The sequence below is a fragment of the Anas platyrhynchos genome, chromosome Z (assembly GCF_047663525.1).
Source record: "Anas platyrhynchos isolate ZD024472 breed Pekin duck chromosome Z, IASCAAS_PekinDuck_T2T, whole genome shotgun sequence".
In the NCBI taxonomy this organism is placed as follows: domain Eukaryota; kingdom Metazoa; phylum Chordata; class Aves; order Anseriformes; family Anatidae; genus Anas; species Anas platyrhynchos.
This window is the reverse complement of record NC_092621.1, coordinates 52,000,183-52,019,930: the sequence shown is the minus strand read 5'-3', so window position 1 is coordinate 52,019,930 and position 19,748 is coordinate 52,000,183. Positions and strand designations below refer to the sequence as shown.

General features: G+C 48.1%; 1 protein-coding gene across 2 annotated transcripts; it reads right to left on the bottom strand.

The window, feature by feature from the left end:
* Positions 1-1,713: 1,713 nt before the first annotated feature.
* KLF4 (KLF transcription factor 4) lies at positions 1,714-6,070 on the bottom strand. 2 transcript variants are annotated; one of them, XM_027446785.3, is made up of 4 exons: positions 5,653-6,066; positions 4,589-5,543; positions 4,325-4,489; positions 1,714-2,832 (listed from the first exon to the last, which is right to left on the bottom strand). In XM_027446785.3, exons 1-4 carry the CDS (start codon positions 5,746-5,748, stop codon positions 2,657-2,659), a joined length of 1,392 nt encoding a protein of 463 aa, XP_027302586.3. In that variant the 5' UTR covers positions 5,749-6,066; the 3' UTR covers positions 1,714-2,656. The 2 variants fall into 2 exon arrangements, with proteins under 2 accessions (XP_027302586.3, XP_071887397.1); XM_072031296.1 differs by having other exon boundaries at positions 4,325-5,543; positions 5,653-6,070.
* Positions 6,071-19,748: the final 13,678 nt, after the last annotated feature.

Sequence of the window (19,748 nt, the reverse complement as noted above, 5' to 3'; positions counted from 1 at the left end):
ACCATCAAAGAGAAACTGAAGTTGGCATTAACAGATACAGATTAGTAAATGCTAGAGCACCTTCTAAAATTCCTAATGTTTTATAATGACAGCACACGGGGAACGCAAAAACAAAACAAAAAGAACCCAACAAGTTTCTCAGATGAAACCTGCTGATTTCAGTACATATGGATGTGTTAGGACATAAACCTTGCACAGATTTAGGACATGCTGAACAGCAGTACTACAAAGGTGATCCTATGGCTACCCAAGTGTGTACCAGTGTTAGAGACAGAACACTCCAGGTCAGCTACAACACTGACCTTGGATACCTTCCCTAGGACCCACATCCAAAGCAACAGAAAAATGTCAGAAATTACTGTTTTTAAGTTTCCACATAAAAAAAAAAAAAAGCTTCAGGATGACTCATAACTTTAATTCAGCTTTAAATAGCTGATATTTGCAAACCAAACAAGACATTCCCTGTTCCCCATGTTACCTACGAACCAAACCAACTAAGATAGCTCCAGGTGAACAAAGCCTGCCTAGTAGATAAGGGGTGAGAAATAGTTTCAGCATCGCTGTGGGACTTATATAGCTTTAGAAAGAAAAGGTGCCAGTCACTACACAAAGAACACAAGAAAATGTGGAATTTAATGGGACATGTGGAACAAGAAGTTGATATTACAGCTCCTGCTTTAACTGCTGAAAAAATAGGAATGGCTCTTGCCTGTAATTTATTTTCCATGGTCAGCTTTATTCAGCATTATATATATATATACACACACACAGATTCCTGGCTGACGTACATTTTAAAATAGAGGGAGAAGAATCACTTCTTCCTTCTCTTTACAAAGAGTAGTTAGAAAAGCATGTCCTATTCAGCAAGTATTCATGTTGAAATCATCTTATTGCTACATGTTTGTAAAGAAAGTAGAGCAATGAGGTCCCTAAGGACAACTACAACAAAAGCGCTAACTACCCAAGCCATGCAATGGGCTCACTACATTGACTGCAGGAAAGCAAGTGCAGCTGAAGGTACACTGGAGAACTGGCAGCAACACGTCCCGAATGTGCATCTAGATTCTGCATGGTCAACATTCCCAAGTTACATATGTACACCAGGACTCCTACAGGAATTTTGGCTCTTCACATACTGTTGGCTTATTGAATTTCCAGGACAGAGCAGGCTTCAAATTAAATGAGACTGCATGTAGTTTATTGTTTAAAGGTGTTTTATGCATGCATGTTATTCCTTAATTCATGCTTAGTCTTCACTATGTTACTCAACTGATCCTTGTTCATTCACTTGAAAGTGACAGGAATTACACAAGCTTATCTAAGAAGCCCAAGAAAATGAAGCTAGAAGTCTTACATGTGAAAAAGACCACTACAAATTTTTAAAATTTGTTATATTTGTATATGCGAAGTCTAACGTGCCAAATGGACATGTCCTCTAACAGGTAATTGTTACCTTAAAAATTATGTTTCATGATGCTGGTAATGCTGGTAACACACACTTCAGTATGTGCAACAAAAAAATACACATTTTTTTTTTCCTCAAATGTGTTTTTTTTAAATCAGAACTGCACTTATCTATCCTACCTCTTCCAGAGTCCTGAGGCTACAAGCCTTCACCACCCCCTCTGCCTTGGGAAACTCAACCACTAACAAACACCTAAGCTTTCTTTGGACATATCCATGCACAGAAGAAAATTACAAAAGCCATTCAGATAAAATATTATAGGTTTATTTAAAACTTATTTTCCGCTTGAATATGCAAAATACAAACTCCAAAATGTTCTTTTTTTTTTTTACTTCGTAGTTTACAAATATACAAAATAGAAGTTTGCTTAAATTTATATTACATATTTATTATGTAAAGAACTATATAGAAAACATTTGTTCTGCTTAAGGCATATTTGGGAATAAACCATTGTACAAACTATTGCACATCGAAACCACAGTGCATTACAGACTGTCTGCATAAAGTTATTTTCTTTAAAAAAAAAAAAAAGATAAACCAGGATTATTTACCTGATTTAGGTCATAATTGGCGATCGGAAGACAAAAATATTTCCTTGTCAGATATGCAGCAGTTTGAGAACTTTGGCTTCCTGTTTTTGGTACCTCTAAAACCAACAGTCACTAAGCACCATGAAATAGGCTTTTAAAACATAACTCTGTACCTGAATTTTTCCTCCTCTTCTAACATCGTAATGGCTTTTAGAAGGAAAAAAAGGAAAGTACAAGATGACATTTACATCTAATATTGCATTGAAAGAAAATTTAAGGGAATGTCATTTCCCTGTGTAATATCCCCACCCTCCGAACTACACACAGTCTGTTTAACCCTGATATCCGTGACTTCCAGTCACTCCTTGGCATTTTGTAGTCCGGAAATAATTCAAGTTGGATTTACAAATGGAATGATAGAAGATCCAGTCATTGACCCCAATGTTTTTGGTTTTCTTTTAAATGTATATATATATATATATATATAAAAAAAAAAGTTGCAATGTCTATATGCAATTATCCCTCTTTCCACTCTTTGGAAGACTTCACCTTGATTCTGTGTAGTGCTTAAGCTGGGTTCTCCCCTTCTTGCGGAAGACAGTCCTTGTGCTGTAAAATACTGAATCTCTAAGGCAGTTGGGGAAAGATCCACTGCTTCCAATTAAAAGTGCCTCTTCATGTGTAAGGCGAGGTGATCCGACCTGGAAAACGCTCTGTCACACCGCTGGCACTGGAAAGGGCGGTGGCCCGTGTGTTTTCGGTAGTGACGAGTAAGTTCATCGGATCGGGCAAACTTCCATCCGCAGCCTTCCCAGTCACAGTGATAAGGTTTCTCACCTTTCAAAAACAGAAACAACATGTCAGCAAGGTTTATTTGTGGCTACCTTTGTTTCCACTCCACTGCTAACGCCTGACTTTCAAGAGGAAAACAGAGAAAGTATCAAAAAGCAACAAAGTTGTTGAAGGGGTTGTAAGCAAACTACAAGCAGACTAAGTCTTTTCAAGACATTACAGGTATTATACAGCATGAACACCACTGAAATCTTCGCTAAAGTTTGTCTTGTACACGAGGCTTTAGAACACAGGCGTTAAGACTGTGTTTTTGCTGGCTAACGTTACACAATCAAATATCAACCAGAAATAGCTCAGCAAAAAAAAAAAAAAATGCATTTAGATAATTGTAGGTCTCAATTAAAACCAGTTGGAAACTGCTTTCATTAGCTCAGCTCGATTAAGAGCTCAATCTCTCAGTCTTCACAACAGCAAAACTGCTGTTGACTGCAAGACAAACTTCCCTGACAATTACGAACTCGGTCCTACACCTCCTGGAGACCACGCTGGCAGTCTCGGGACGGGCAGGAGGAACTGTTCACTTGACCAATTTTTCTTCCCGCTGCCGTTAGCCGAACACGCAGCCTAACCACTAAGCTGTTGTTTCTCCCTTTCCCACCTCCTCTTTGGGAGAAAGTTTTGAATCAAACTCACAATCCCGGGACTTAAATTATGCAAATTTCCAGGTTATTTAACCGCTGTTACGGAATGCCTGCACTGGCGAAACTGCGCATGATGTACCTGCTTTCACAAGCTCAGCTATTGCAATACGGCATTCCGCTGTAAGGCTGAAGTTTGAACTCAAGCTCAGATGCGCACTTTGGCAGATTTTATCCGAATTCTAGCAGTCACCAGCGAGCTGTTAAACCCCGTCTCTTTGGTGCTATAACCCTGGAGCAGATATGCTCCCACACGTAGGCGCGGCACTCCCGGCACTGCCACCAACACAGCTGCACGGAGCCTGTCACTGTTGGGCTCAGAAAGGGAACAGCAGCTCGCAGAGGTGTCAAGGCTCCGGTGAGTTATAGCTAAAGGCACCGTCAGCTACAGGAGCCCTTGAACCAGAGCAAGCCAAGACAAGAGGGTTGTGTACGAAGCACTTAACCACGAACAAAGAAAGCAGAATCTTAGAGAGAGGGCTGCTCCTTCCTCTGAAGTGGGCCAACAACATCTACAGCAACAAATCCCAACCGACTTCCAACTACCTGCTAATTAGCCAGACGCACAGCAAGAGAAGAGCAACAAACTTTGCCTCGGCAAGAAACCCACCCTCTCCCACATCTGAGTCATTCTGCACCATTAAGTGAAACGCAGAGCCAGTAAGCAAAGACTACACAGGACTGAACGTAGCCAAGGGGAGAAGAAACGCGCCCAGAAACCCAGCAGAGAAAGGTTAGGGCTCGCTACTTTTGGCTCCCCTCCTGTCTGCCCCCTTTCTGCTGTCCGTGGGGGCTCGCCCCACGCCCCAGCAGCCCGGTGACCCCACGCAGGGTCTCACCTGTGTGGGTTCTCAGATGCGCCTTGAGATGCGAGCTCTTGGTGTAGGTTTTGCCGCAGCCCGCGTAGTCACAGGTGTGCGTGGCCGTCCTTTTCCTAGGCCACGACCGGCGTCCCCTCTTTGGCTTGGTCTCCTCGGGCAGGCAGCTCCCCGGCGGCATCAGCTCTAGAGGCAGGGAAGGCGCAGAGTGAGCACCGCCACGGTGCCGGCGTGGGCACATGGCACACGCGTCTCCTGGGCGAGGAGGCAGGTGCGGGGACTCACCTTGGTACTGGAGCGTGCTGGGGGGCAGCTGCTCGGGCAGGAAGGCAGGGTAGCCGGGGGCTGGGGGGTACCCCGGGGGCAGCGGCAGCGGTGGGTGGCTCAGCCCCGGGGCGGCGGGGAGACAGTCCCTGCTGCTCAGCATCTCCTCGGGACCCAGCGAAGGCGTAGTCCGGGCGGGCAGCAGGCGGCCCATGGCGAAGTCGTGCTGGGGGGCTCCTCGGGGGCCGCTCCCGTGCGGCGGCGGCGGGGCCAGCGTGCAGGGCGGGGTGGCCTCCTGCTTGATTTTGGGGCACATCCGCGGCAGGGGGCTGTAGGGAGGCGCCGCGGGTCCCTCGGTGCCGGGCGGCGGGGCCGTCGGGGGGCCGCTCTTGGGGCTGAGCCCCGGGTGGCTGTAGTCGCCCACGGCCTTCACCACGAACTTGCCCTGCAGGCTGCCCAGCGGCGGCAGGGCGGCGGCGGGGGCCGGCAGGTACACCGGGTCCAGCTCGGGCCGCATCAGCTCGGCCACGAAGCCTCCGGAGGGCGACACGTCGGTGATGTCGGCCAGGTTGAAGGGGGCGGCGGCCGGGCCGGCGGCGGCAGGAGCCCCATCGCGGCTGCCGGCCCCGCCGTAGAGGAGGCCGCCGGGCTCGGCGCGGGGCAGCGGGTAGGCGAAGGGCCCGGCGGGGCAGGGGCTGGCGGCGGGGGCCGGGGCTGCTGCTCCTGCTGCTGCTGCTGCTGCTGCGGGTGCCACCACCACGGCGGCGGCGGCGGCGGGCTCCTGGTGCATGAGCGAGTTGGAGAGGATGAAGTCGAAGTCCAGCAGCTCGTTGAACTCCTCGGCGTCGCGCCGGGGACCCAGGGCAGCGGCGGCCGCCTCCAGCTCCGACGGCGGCGGCGGCGGCGGTGGCGGCGCCTCCACGGGACGGGCCGGCAGCGCCGGGCGCTTCAGCTGCGACAGCTCCTCCCGCCAGCGCTGCGGGGACACGGGCACGGCTCAGAGCCCGCTCCAGCGACACCGCCCCCGCCCCCGCCACCCCGCGGTACCGACCCCGGCGCCGCGCCCCCGCCCCGCCGATACTCACGTTGCCGGGTCCCGCCGGCCGCGGCGCCTTCTCGCGGCCCGCGGCGCCCGCCGCGAAGGTGGCGATGGAGGGGAGGAGCGTGCCGCTCAGCGCCATCGCGCACCCGCTGCCTGCAGCACGGCTCCGCTCCGGGGGCACGGCTCCGCTGCGCTCCGCACCGCACCGCGGGCGTCAGGCGGCGGGGGCGGGCGGCGGGGGCAGCGGCAGGGCGGAGCGGGGGGGTGCTGCTGCTGCTGCTGCTGCTGCTGCTGGTGGTGGTGGTGATGCTGCTGCTGCTGCTGCCCGGGGAGCCGCGGCCATGGGGGAACCGGTGTCGGAGGAGAGGGGGAGAGCAGCGAGGGGAGGGCAGGCAGGCAGGGAGGGAGGGAGGGAGGGGCCGCGCCGCGCTCCGCAGCCGCCGCCCGCCGCCCGCCGCGCCCCGCTCGGCACTGCCCGCCGCCCGCCGCCGCCGCCCCTTTTATAACCTCACCTCGCGCCGGGCCCGCCCAGCGCTGCCGTGGCGACGGCGAAAACAAACTGGGGACACGTGGGGACCGCGGGGGGGGGCGGGGGGAGGCGGGAAACAACGGGGGGGGGGGGCGGGAGCGCCGCGCTTCGCCCCGCCCCGCCTGGGTGCGTGACGCAGGAGGGGCGCTGACGTCACCGCGGGGGGGGGGGAGCCGGGGATGCCCGCGCACCTTCGGCGGGGCGGGGAGGGGAGGGGAGGGGGGAGGGGGGAGGAGGGAGGAGGGGGGGGGAGGGGGGGGCAGTGCGCGCTCCCGCCGGGAGGGATGGGCCGCGGGAGCGCGCCCCGCGGGGGGGGGCTGCCCCGGGGTGGCACGGGACGGGACGGGATGGGATAGGGTAGCGTAACAGCTGGAATTAGGTGAAATTAAGTAAAATGAAAAAAAAAATAAATTAAAATAAAAATGTAAAGTAAAAAAAAAGTAATAAAATAATATAAAGTAAAAAAAAGTAATTAAATAATATAAAGTAAAATAAAGTAATAAAATAATATAAAGTAAAATAGTTAAAGTAAAATAAGTTAAATAAAATAAGTTAAAATATTTTTTAAAACAATAAATTAAAATAAAATAGTTAAATAGCCCTTCCCTTCCCTTCCCTTCCCTTCCCTTCCCTTCCCTTCCCTTCCCTTCCCTTCCCTTCCCTTCCCTTCCCTTCCCTTCCCTTCCCTTCCCTTCCCTTCCCTTCCCTTCCCTTCCCTTCCCTTCCCTTCCCTTCCCTTTCCCTTTTTTCCCCCCTTTCCCTCTTTATTTCCCTTTTCCCTTTCCCTTCCCCCACTCTTCCCATCCCATTTCCCCCTTTTCCCCTTCCCCCATCCCCTCCTCCCTTCACCTCTCTTTCTTTAATCCCCAAATTTCCTTCCCCCTCCTGCCCCTTTCCCACAGCACCTCCCGCCCGGGACCCCCCGTCCCGCATCCCGCGGCTCTGTGCGGGCCACGGGGGGCAACGCTGCAGACCGTCGGCGTTAAAAACGAATAAATAAACAAACAAACAGATATAACAACAACCACCACGATAATATCGATAATAAAAAATTCAATAATAAAAAATCAATAATATAAAATCAATAATAAAAAATCAATAATAAAAATCAATAATAAAAATAAATAATAAAAAACAATAATAATAAGCCAATAATATAAAACAATGATATAAAATGATCATATAATAATATCTACAGTGAGCAAAAGCGCACAAAACTCCCCCCCAGACAGCAAAGGCCGCTGGGGGGGCTCGGGAGCGGCCGCCCGGCTCCTGCAGAGGGCAATGGCGAGCCGGCGGCGCTCGGCCGCCCCCCCCCGCTTCTATCCCCGGGGGGAGACCCCTCCGGGGCCGTGCGGCTCCGAGCCGTGCCCCCGTCCCGTCCCGTCCCGTCCCGTCCCGTCCCGTCCCGTCCCGTCCCGTCCCGGCGGAGCGCCCCCAGAGCGGTCCCTGCCCGGCCAGGAGCCGTCGATGATGGCTGAACCAAAACCCCAAAATAACAGCGGAGCACCCGGCTTTATTTTAGCGAACTGGTTTTACCAGTTCCGTGTTATAAATGTTAATTATTAATGACTCTGGCACTAGAAAATAGGCTGGTTTTTTTTTTTTTTAATTATTATTTATTTTCTTCTTCCCCCCCCCCCCCCCCCCCATCCGTCTGGGATGTGCCGGGAGCCACCGGGTTAACCCTAAAAGGATTAACGTGGACAGATGAAGGCTGCCCAGGGATGCCCAAGGACTTCTCCCTGCCTGGCACCTCCCTGCTTGGATTTATGTCCAGGGCTTGTTCCCTCGCTCTCTTGGACAACCCCTTTATCAATTAGCCCGTCCCAGCCCCAACGGGTTTGGGATTTACGTCCCCCCCTCCAGCCTAGTCCCAGAGAGAGCTCCCAGTGTGGGAGCCCGCAGGTCTCTGGAGGGTTTTCCCCCATCATTTGTTCTTCTTTTGTTCCCTGTCGGTGTGTATGTTAATTTACAGAGCTCCTAAGCAATGCCCCGTTCCGAATTTCAAGCTTGGAGTAGCTCTGGGACAGCATCAGGATTAAAATTGCATCTCCTTATTAGAAATACGAGACCCAGAAAGCTCCAAAAGCAGACACGACCTCTGCAAAGTCAATGACAGAGCTTTGCTCGTGTCGGGAAGAGAAAGCCCGAGCATAGTGCAGGTGGCTTTTGCAGCTTTTCATTAAAACAGACTTTTTTCATCGTAATTCCTATGGATACGTGTGAGGTATGTGTGAGTTTGTGTTAAAAAGTTGTGATCTGCGTACATCTTGGTTTCAATTTTGGGCTGTGTAAGTGCTGGCAGGTTGCTTAAAAAAGTGGATGTTTTGGGGCATCAATACAGTCAATCCACCTGCTTTTGGACACCCCCCATGAAGGTGAAGACATTATTTTTTCTGTAATCAAGCACAACCTGTAAGTTCTCCTTTTCTCCCTTAAACGAAAGGCAATCTGATTTAATGGTCCCTAACGTAAAGATTAAATGCATTAAATTTGCAGCTACTCACAGCCAGTGCTTTCCTAGCCTACACAACAACATAAATACTGTTTCCTGAAGGCAGATTTCCTTTAATACGCCGTCTCTGGCCAGTCGATGACTCCTCCAACTCTCGGTTTTCTCCACATTTCCCAATTTTCTCTGAAACTTTCCTTCCACCAAGTCAGAACGCAGCATGCCTCTGCGCTGTTCAAAGCTGACTTCGGGGATTGCTTAACTCAGATAGAAAATTGCACAGGCAGAATTTGTGTCCCTCTTGCCTGGGGACGTGCGGTGACATTTTTCCAGACCGTGCTGTGCTTGGACAGGAGGACGCCTGCAGCCCAGGCTCTGTGCGGGAGGAAGGCAGTTCCACCTGCAGACACCAGCCCCGGCTGTGCCGGGGGTGCTGCTCACCCGTTTTTGGGAGAATTAGGACCTGTTGCTGACAGCCTGCATTAATGGCGTGTTAATGCAGAGTGGGGTAAATCGGGTTTTTAATGGGGCTGATCCTTATGGAGCCTCGGAGGCTGGCCTGAGCTGGTGTTGAGTGCATCACCCGAGTGCATCAGCAACAGGTAAAGGTCTCTCTGAACGTGCCTGAGGCCAAGACCAACCTGTTTATCTCAGTGTGTCTATTTTAAAGCCAGCGTTTGGAACTTGGTTTTCAACCCACTGCCTCTGGGAACCACAAAATGTGGCTTATTTTATCCTCTCTGCTTTAGTTGTCTGTGAGAGCAGCTGGCGGAGTCAGGGATGCAGATTTTGGGAAAGACTGGAGGCTCACAGCGTCCTCAGGGCCAGCAAGAGGATGTTCTGCCTGCATCTCTGAGACCGTGCTTCCTTATCTTCCCAGATAACTCCCATGGAACTGCAGGAGGAGAGCTGGGAAGAAAGCTGCGTTGTGTGTCTGTTTTCTACCACGGCTCGTGTCTCCTCACAAAATGTAACCGAGCTCATGGTTTATTTACCTCTGCTTGCACGGGGTACGTGATTTTTTTTTGCAAACAGAAACAAAACCCTGCGTGGCTGGCAGCTGCACGTGCGGATTATTAGCACAAGGCAAGGGGCACATTTCTGAAGGCTGTCTGCGGGCAGTTCCAGGCAGGTTCCAAGCAGCAGCAGCGCACACATACACAGATGGCACACACAGACTGAAGATCATAAGTGTTCATGCCGAGCGAGACAGCAGTGCCTGTGGCCAAATCTGTTTTCACCTGCCTTTTGAAAGCCCCACCGTGTCTTGCTGGTAGTTATTTTATTTTCCTACAGGAGTGAGGCCGGGAAGACCTAGTGATAGGGATTGCCACCAGCATTTCGTCCTTGAGAGCTTCTGACTAAGCAGGGCTTAATCGCAGAGGTCCGATTCTCAGCAGGGCTCAGGCTGTTGGTCCGCACGGAATTTCCCACTGGGGGCTACATCCCCACCAGACCCAGGCTCTACATCCAGAGGTGCTGAGCCCCATGCCACGAGCCCACAGCAGAGGCAGCCAGACCATCTTACAGCACCCCGGGCTCTTGCATATAGCAGCCCTTCGTCTTCCCAACAGTCCAAGGGTTGCTGTCTTTCTCTAAGAGGCAAAATACTCTGAACTGTTCTTTGAGAAGTGGGAGCTCTGTACTTTTTTTCTTAATCTTTCACATTCCTTCTTTAATGCCTTTGCCCCATCCCTCATTGTTTTAGTGGGCTTACCCCATCTTTGAACACAGACGTTCCCCAAGCTCTAACAATGAGTGGTAGAAGTGGGTCCCGCAGTGGGACCAGTGCAAACAAGGACTCCACGATATGCATCCTCCCCAAAGTCCCTGCAAGTAAATTCATTTGCACCCAGTGAAGAGGAATAATTCTTGTTTGTTTGCTTGCCAATGAATTTTACATGCATGGTGCTGATATACTCTATGTTTCTAGGGCCAATGGAGGAGTCAAGGAAAAATAGAGAAAACCTGAAAAATCACCAACTTTTAGCTAATCAGAAGATGGTCCTCATTGTTTCATGACAGACTTGGTGTATTCTGGAAGATATAGGGAGAGGTAAAGGTGGGAAACCCAAGTTCCTCTGCGGAGATGCCTCTGAAGAAGCAGCGAGGTACTGGGATTACTGCTAATTCACCTTCCTGAACCCTGCCTGGGGACCCAGACCCTGTCATCACTAACTGCCTGAAACCCTTAAGACACTGCTGTCTGATAGCCTCTGGGAAGGAAAAGAAACTTTACTCCTAGAAGAACTGGTGACATTTTGCTCCCGACGAAGCCCTAAAGCTGCACGAATTAGTAAATCGGTCTCAGCACCCACACAGGAGAAATCAGCTTTCAGCGCCAGTGGATTTTCCAAGCCCTCTCTCCCTGGTTGAGCTCTGAGTTTCTTTTGTTTGAGTAAAAGGGGTGCTTCTAAGGAGTGTAATCTGAGCTGATAACAAGCTTCCTAACAAAACGTGCATTAAGGTGCGAGATACGGGAAAACCAGAAAATGCGAGATAGCTGCTTCTGGTGCACAATGCGCCTTAACTTGCGTGAGGAGAGAGTAAGAGAGGGCTTAGCAGTAAAGTACCTCTCGGTTTAACCAGCAGTGTTTAAATTAAATTTGTGCTAATGAGCCGGGTAGTCACAGGGCAGTAAACAACACCCCTGACATCTTGTCACTGCTCCTCCCGTGCAGCGTTGTGGGTAAGCCGACCTGATTCACCCAAGATGTCTTTCCAAGCGATCTGCCGTGCCGAAGACAGGAACATCTGCTGCTGCACTGCACCAGCATCCAGCAGAGGAAATGATTAGATAAATATTCCCCTCATTTGAACAGGGATAAAGACATTGTAAGAGAACGCTGGGACAAAGGATCAATGCTGCCCGCTCCGAGAATAAATATCAGGCTTCCACATTGTTTCCATAAATGCCTCCAGCTCTGCTTCAACACTAATGGACCAGCAGGAGTCCATTACCCTATGATAACAGTCTCTTGCTCTCTTAATGAGAGCAATATGGAAATGGCTCTCAGATTTTTAACGTAGTCTCTGCGTAGCGATGCTCTGGTGGTGTTGCAGAAGGCTGGGGTTGGTGGCTCCATCATTTCCAGGGAAGTTTTGCAGGGAAGAAGCAGGGTGTTTTTTCCAGGGAAGAGGGTAGCACAGATGGAACTGTGCCCACTGAAGGGCATGTAGAGGGTGGATGGTGCATGGTACTACCTGCCTTGCACCTCCAGGCTGAGATGTGCTGCTCGCCTCGGGGCTGCCCCGACACACGCTGCATTTGCGGGGACATGGGGATGAGGAGTGCCATAGGAAGTCAGCAATGAGGAGACATGAGGAAATTAATAACGCTGCATTCTGAGCAGGGATTGAATAGCGTGCAGTAATTGAGGCCTGGGGCCACACTCTGCACAATGAGGAAGAAACAGAATAAGGAATAGCTGCTCATTACGCTCCAGATTCAGCCGGTCTGAATTCCACCTAAGTCTTTGTGCCAAGCGTTTCCTACTGGCAGGCTGAGGGCCTGCGGGGATGCTGAAACAGTGGGAAGCCCTAGGTGGAATTTAGGTTGGGGCTAAATCCGCCTGCCGCTGAGCAGCATGCATACCTTGAGCAATCGGCGAGGCTGAGCTGCCCTGGGAAGTGCCTGGCGATCCTGTAGTGCAAGAGAGGGACCAAAAGAAGGCGGCATGGGCAACTTCAATTCTGGCACATCCAGTTTGTTAGCACACAATGTTGTGTGCCTGATTTTGCAACATTAATGTTTTCACAATTATTTTTTATTTTTATTTTATTTTATTTTATTTTTTTTTCCACTGGGAGGCCTAATACCATCGTTTTGTGGAGAAATGATACAGCTAAACCCAAAAGAAAAGTGTTTGCTTCCGAACTCCGTTAAAGTTTCTGTGTATACATCAACAAAACTCTTTGTAGTGCACACAGTGTATGACAAGGACCAGCACAGCCAAGGCTACGGATAAATGCACAAGTCATTAAGACACGGTAGGCCACTTACACCAGTTAATGCTCCCTGATGCTGGCTCCCCATGAGTAAAGACACGCTCATTGTCAGATGAATCTGTGGTATTACCCCCAGAAGACCGATTGCCAAAGAGCACTCATATTGATAAGATCTCCTGACCGGCCTTACAGGCCATGGCCTCTCACAATGTGTGGGCAGCAGGAGCTGTGAGGAGGGCACCTGGCCTGCCCCTTGAGCCAGGGACACAGATCTGCCTCCAGAGCAGGGCGAAGGGGCATGGAGACCTTGTTCAAGCACTACATCGCCCCATAGGGTGCATTTAAGGAGACCGTCTGGCAGGGGCTGGGCATGAAAAGAGGTCCCAGGGATGTTCCCCAAAAAGGTGCCTGTGCCTCAGGTCATGTCACAAGGCTGCCAGCTCTGGTCTTCAGTACCAGCAGTCATTTTGAAAGGTAAGTTAGACTTTGCTGTGACCAAAACTGTCCCATCCAGCCAGTGACACCTTCTTTATGTCCAAATCCATGTGTGTATAGTTGTGGCTCATCAATTCATCACCTAAAAAGGTGATCTGCTCATTTTTTTTTTCTCTTTCTCTCTCTCTTTTTTTTTTTTTTTTTTTCCTTTTGTAACATCCACCATCACAAATGATGTTTGTGTAAGTCACATGGCTCCTCACCTGTTCACTTAGTTGTAGTGAGATCCTAAAAATCCCACTCTTTTTGGTTGTGAAAAATGGAAGTATTACAAAGTGACTGGACTATAAAGGAAAGGAAGATGTCTCTTAATATAATATACTCGTAGTTCACTCAGTGAGGTCCTAGTGAGACCCATCACCTGGAAGCCAGGACTATATAAATACAGTCAGATTTCTTTTTTGGGAAGCTGGATAACCTGTTGTAGGATATGCCATGGTGCCTGGGCAGTTCTCCATTGCTGTAAGCTTGGGTGAAGATGTTGTGGAGATATATGGGACATAGCAGGTGGAAACACCCAGATCTGTATCTTTGGCAGGACAGCATACCTGGCAGATATCAAGGTCCTTTGAAAAGATGTGTAAGACTGCAGATCCTGGCTTTCCTCCTTTAAATTGGCATGAGATGCTGGTAGGTAGAGATCTCCTGGAAGTCAGTGTATGCGATGTGTTTGGTGTTAGAGAGAGAGGAGATTCACTTAACCCTGGAGATCACTCTTTGAGACCCTGCTTTGCAGGCACGTTCTTGCCAAGCTGGGCAAACCTCATCATTGCGAATCTGTTCCAAGCAATATTTGCAGCTTGTTCTGCGATTGTTTTCTCCAGGCTGCTCCCTTGCGTCTCTGTGCCTCCTAAGCACTGCCTTTCCTTTGAAGATACTATTATTATTGTTTTCACCCTCCCATCTTGGCCCAGGTCCACTGGTCCACTTTTTCTTTACTCTTTTTTTTTTTTTTCCTCCTATTTTTTTCTCCAGTTTCCTCCTCTTCTGATAGCTAAAAGGGTATAGTTAGTAAAGTGTTTCTCCTCCTATATATCTTACTTTCTCAAACTTTGTGCCAGAGGAGCTGACCCGACTGCCTGATGAAGCTGTGTGACAGGCTACCAGAGCCCTCTCTGCAGACAAAACCTTGACAAGTCTCCTGAAAAGAAACCCCGACTGAGTTCACTCACATTTCCTTCTCTTTGGAAAAGACTGGCTTGACTCTCAGCACCGAGATTATCGCACACAGGAAATGAGTGGTAACATCTCCATCTGTGTCCAAGGTTTTGGAAGCCAGGAGAAGTTTTGCAGTATAAATACCAAGACAGACCTGGTCTGTTTCAGACAGACAAAAGGGTGAACAGGATGCTTCTTAAGAGCAATCTGGAGCACTATTATATGGTCAGCTGGCTTCTTGGTTACAGTGGAAGGATTACGTGCAAAAAGACTGCAGAATAAAGAACGTACACCAGGGCAGATGAGCTCTCATCCTACCCCAGCTCTTGTGTCGGTCTGCTTTACAGTGACTCAAAAGCTGTGGGTTGCTAGAATTTCCTTTAGCCTCACACACTGCAGGATAAGGAAGTGCCTCCAGACAGTCACCCTGAACTTTCCTTGACTCAGTTTCCCTCTGCTGCTGCTACATTATGTCCTTTGTATCGTTCCAGCCCCCTCTCTCCTGGTTCTGGGATTCATGACCCTCTGGGCGCTGTAGGTATTGATTACAGTCATTTTATTTCTGACAGTTAGCAAGACTGCTCTGTGTGTGTGTGTTCATCACCACAGCCTCCAACGCAGCTTCAGCCAAAGGGACTTGGACACACAACTCTTCCAGGGCCGTGGAGCACCAGACTGCCATCAACATCATCAGCTCACTACTCTCCCAGGCACCACTGTGTCACAGAATGTCTTCTTAGTCATCTGTGACTCCCTTCTGCACAACCCATGAGAATATCAAAGACACCTACCTAATTTATGTGTCCCACAGGGTCATGCGGAGCACCTTAAGACATGCAGGTGACTGAAAACATGACCCCAAAGGACAGCTGCTTTGTTTCCTGGCCAGATATTTGCCTGCCCTCAAAACCTTAGTGGGTGACAAGCACCTGAATTGGGCAGCTTCAGTGGTTAAAAATGTCACAAAAAAAATGTAAACACTCTGAATGGGGTATTTAACAATTCATTTTCAATTGAACACGAGGACTGAGGGAGTAGTATCATTTGGGAACAGAGGATGATTTTAGTGCTGCCACAGTGGTTAAATGTGGCTTGCATCAGTGCTAATTAATTTTTCTTATTTTTTAAGCTTATGCCAAACTTGTGTTAGTTATGCTAGTAAAAGAAGCATTTATTTTGCCATTGGGAACAGCATCCATGCTACTGCTGTGGGGTTTATTCATCAGCAAGGAGTAATGCATGAGGGAAAGCCATCTGGTTTCAGCAGCTTTCTGTGGTGTTCCCCATCAGCTCACAGTTCTGACCAGGTCCCACCTGAGTTAAAACACGTTTGCTGATGTCTGCAGTATCAGTCTGACCCAGTCCTGAATGCTATGAGAGCCTTTTCTTTTTCCCTTTCATGATTAACATAGACCAAAGACCACACTCATCAGCTTACTATGGCTTGACAGACAGCTGAACATTTACCAACCTCTGGTGAGCTTATCATTTTGGACCCCATTTCTAGACATTGATATCTTAGGATTGGTTGTGCCAGGTGTAGTGTTGTGAGGAGAGGAAGCAAGAATTTATTGTTGTAGGAAAGTGATTGCATGGCATGGCCTAGACCAAATTCAAATGTAATAGACAAAAGTGAAACAGACAATTAAGAAAATATTACCTTTTATGTGAATAAATGCTTTTTACCGAAATTCTTAAGAAAGAGAAAACTTTCCAGCACATCATGCAGCAGTCAAGTCACAGTGCTGAACCTGTGAGTCACAGTCATCTCTGTGTCAATAGGCGATGGAGTAAGCGCAGACCCATGACTTCACTCCAGGAGTGAGCTGTTTGTGGTGGGGAGCAAACTTACTCAGACGCCCACCTTCCAGCAGTGGCAGTGGAAGGCTTAACAATGGGCTGCAAGGAAGGCCCACCTTCTTTCTTCACCCACACTTGTCCTCCCTTGGAAAGTCTTAACAGCTATATATTTTTTTTTTTTCTTCCCTCTTTTTGGATCTGTGTAGGGTACCTACAGGGAATCAGTGAAACAGAAAATGCCAGATGTGAATGGGATGGTTCTTTGCCTCTGGATCTTTGGCTGAGATCATCTGAAATAAGTGTAGCTGTACTAAATGTTATGAGAAGGTAGTCAGGCTGTTTGACACTGATTTCAATGGTTGTGCTACTTTTTGGTGAAAACTGGGCAGTGAAGAACTGGAGATGAGCCTAGCTCTGCCAAATTTGCCCCCATCCCATGATAGACCTCTGTGCTGTCTCTGGATTAGCAGTCTATGGAGCTGATACCAGTGAGGCTTGAAATATTACCTCCTGAAATGGAGATATCCATTTACAGGTTCCTCCAAACCCTACTAGGAGCTGTTGCACAGTGAAGCAGTCTGTGGTTATCAGTTGCATGTTGCCAGTACAAAAACATTTGCTGCCAGCTCTGGGCTGGAAACAGGTCGGAGCTGCAAGTCCTGAGCAGAATCAAAAGCCACAGGAAGATTGTCCTTAGTTCCCTTCCCTTCCCTTCCCTTCCCTTCCCTTCCCTTCCCTTCCCTTCCCTTCCCTTCCCTTCCCTTCCCTTCCCTTCCCTTCCCTTCCCTTCCCTTCCCTTCCCTTCCCTTCCCTTCCCTTCCCTTCCCTTCCCTTCCCTTCCCTTCCCTTCCCTTCCCTTCCCTTCCCTTCCCTTCCCTTCCCTTCCCTTCCCTTCCCTTCCCTTCCTTTCCAAGGCAAACTCTGAATGCTGGAATTTGCTTTTCTCTTTCCTCAAAGTGGAAGTGTATCTATTTATTTATTTATTTTAGTTGTTACTTCACTACTGTATATAATTATAAGCCTGGAAAATAAAGCATTTTACTAAATTAAATGCCTTGGCAGTGCCGTTCTGAAACACCTATAGCTGAGGTGGAATTTCTAGCCCATTACAGTGCAGTTGGCTGAACATATGATCTCTTCTTTCCTTCCTCAAGCTTTCTGATTTACAAAAATATTTTCTTGTTACCATAACGTAAGAAAACTGAAATCTGCTTTGTGGATATTTGCTGTTTTAGAGAAAGTGTTCACCCCATTTCCTGTATGTCCTGCAGTACCTGGGGACATTACATCTCTGCTTCAGTTATCTCTGAAATATTTCTCCCTCCTTTCCCACTGGGATATGATTTTCAACCAGATTAACTAATTTGGGGTAACCAGCATAGAGGAAGACCACACTTTTTTTTTTTTCCTTTTCCCTTTTCTTTTTTGTTTACACAGAATTGACTTTCACAAGTCATTCATATGACAAGCAATGTCAAGGCTCTTGATTTGATGAAAAGGACACACCAAACAAGTCTGATATTTTTTCCAGAACAGATAGTTCAGCCCTAGTTAAATATACTTCCCTGGCAAAGCATATGTAGCCTTTATTGAAAACTGATCAGCATGCCAAGTTTCAGTTGTTAGTATGAGTTTGGATTGTTTTAAGGATAAAAGAAAGTAATACTTTTTCTTGGCACACTAGTAGATCAGAAACATCCATGCTAAATGTAATCAGACTTGAAACAAAGAGAAAAAGATGAGCCTGCAGAAAAAAAAAATAAAAAAAGAGAAAGACTTCCCTCATTTAAAGAAGAAATGCAATGAGCTCCAGCATTGAATATTTATTACTTTAAAGTTTGTTAACAATTAAAAATAATAGAAATTCTAATTCCAGGTGAAAGGTCTTGTGTTATTTTAACTGTGCCGTAAATAGTCTGGTACATTATGGTTAGTTAGACCAGAGCCCCATTGAAATCAAAGTCAAAGTATTTACTGGATAGCTGCAGTGCTGTTTCTCACTGTGTCAAAGAGCCTTTCATCTGTTTTCACATGTTGGTGGTTCCCTGTTGAGGTGTTAGCAAAAGAAATAAGGGCAACATGAGCTTTCCTCCTTTCAAACAGACGGAGAGCTGCCTGAGCCTGGAGAGCTCTGAAGGCAGCCTGTGGACACCTACCCACTGCTTTTGTGTCTCAATTTGTTTGCAGGGACTTTGGCTCCCCAAGCAGAAAGCGATCTGTGAGCATACATCAACCCCTGCAAGAAGATGGGCAGCCCAGCAGGACCATGATCATCCCCAGACCCACCAGAGCAGTAAGAAAGGCAACTTGTATAATTAGGTTCTCTGACATTTAAGCTGCACTTCTCACTTCCTTGTGTTTGCTTGCTGTGCCTTTGTTTTCCAGTCTGGAAATGCTGTGTTCAATTCTTTTTTGTGCCTCTTTGTGCCTTTAGCTGCATTGGGATCAAATACAAAATGTATCTCCGAGTGTAGTTTAGCACTATGGAAGTGCATAGTAGGTCAAAGTGTATTTCACAGCAGATATGAAGCAAGATATGAAGTTGAAGAAGGTCTCCTTTGATCAGGTTTCTCCAGCATTTTTGTGATTTCTTTACTGAAGATAATACCAGCCTCCTACAGTGGGCTACAAATCCTTGTAGCTTACATTAGAAGGAGGACTTGCTTACTCTTCCTGACTAGGTTGGTTATGGCTGGATGTTTGTATCAGTCTGAGCTCCTCAGGTAGATTCACAAACCACCCATAAGCCCATGGTTTCAAGGGTAGAGCCCACCCAAATTTCGCCCAGACATTAACTCTGTTGAATAGCAGACACCTGTGGCTTGTTTCATCTCATTATGGATATCTGTGCTAGGCATTGCTGCCCTTGGGGGATGCAGTGCTGACATGGACTGACCATGGGTGATGCCTCTCCCTTGCTCCAAGGACAGATCTTCATGTAGATGTGGGGCTCGCAATTATTTAGTTCCTATAAATGCTTAGCTCTGTGCCTGCGAGACTGAAAGCTGTTTAAACACAGAGATCACGTCACTAAATGCAAAGTCAATCCATACAGCTTTACTGTGGTTGCCTGTGTCCTAGAGATCTGGAGAAGGTGGTTGAGATTTGCTTTGCCAGAAAAGCAAAACAAAGCAAACAAACAAAAACAAACAAACAAACAAAAACAAACAAAAAACCAAACTATGACATGGTATCTTTAAAGGATGAAGGGAGAGATGCTGAGAGGCCTTTGCAAGGAGGTGGGAAACAAGTTATTTCCCTCAGTTGGCCCTAAAGCCTTACAAATACCAGCCAGGCTTAGTTTTCTAATGTCACCAGATTTCTCCTGCCAGACATGAATGTTCTTCTGTTTGGCGCAGAAATGTTCCTGTCTGGTATCTAGTGAACCATCGTTAAAAAAAACAAAGAGTAATAGTTTGGTGAAAGTGCAGAGTCGATAGTGCTGAGTAATGTATTTGCATACTGGCATAGGCATTATGAAAGTAAATAAGATTATGTCAAACTCATCTGGAAGAGAGTTAATTTAACATCCCGACTAAAATTATGCAACCAGAGAGAGGCAGAGGGGGCGGGGGGTGGATGCAATAGACTGGCTGATGAAGCCTGGGGGACAAAATGTCCTAGTGGAAATTCTATGTAGCACAAAAGAATGTAACATAAGAACCCAGCAGAAAAGCACTGATTCAAGGCTGCTTACATATGCACACAACTGTTTTTCTATTAGTTTTAGGAACGCACAGGGCAACAAGGCAAA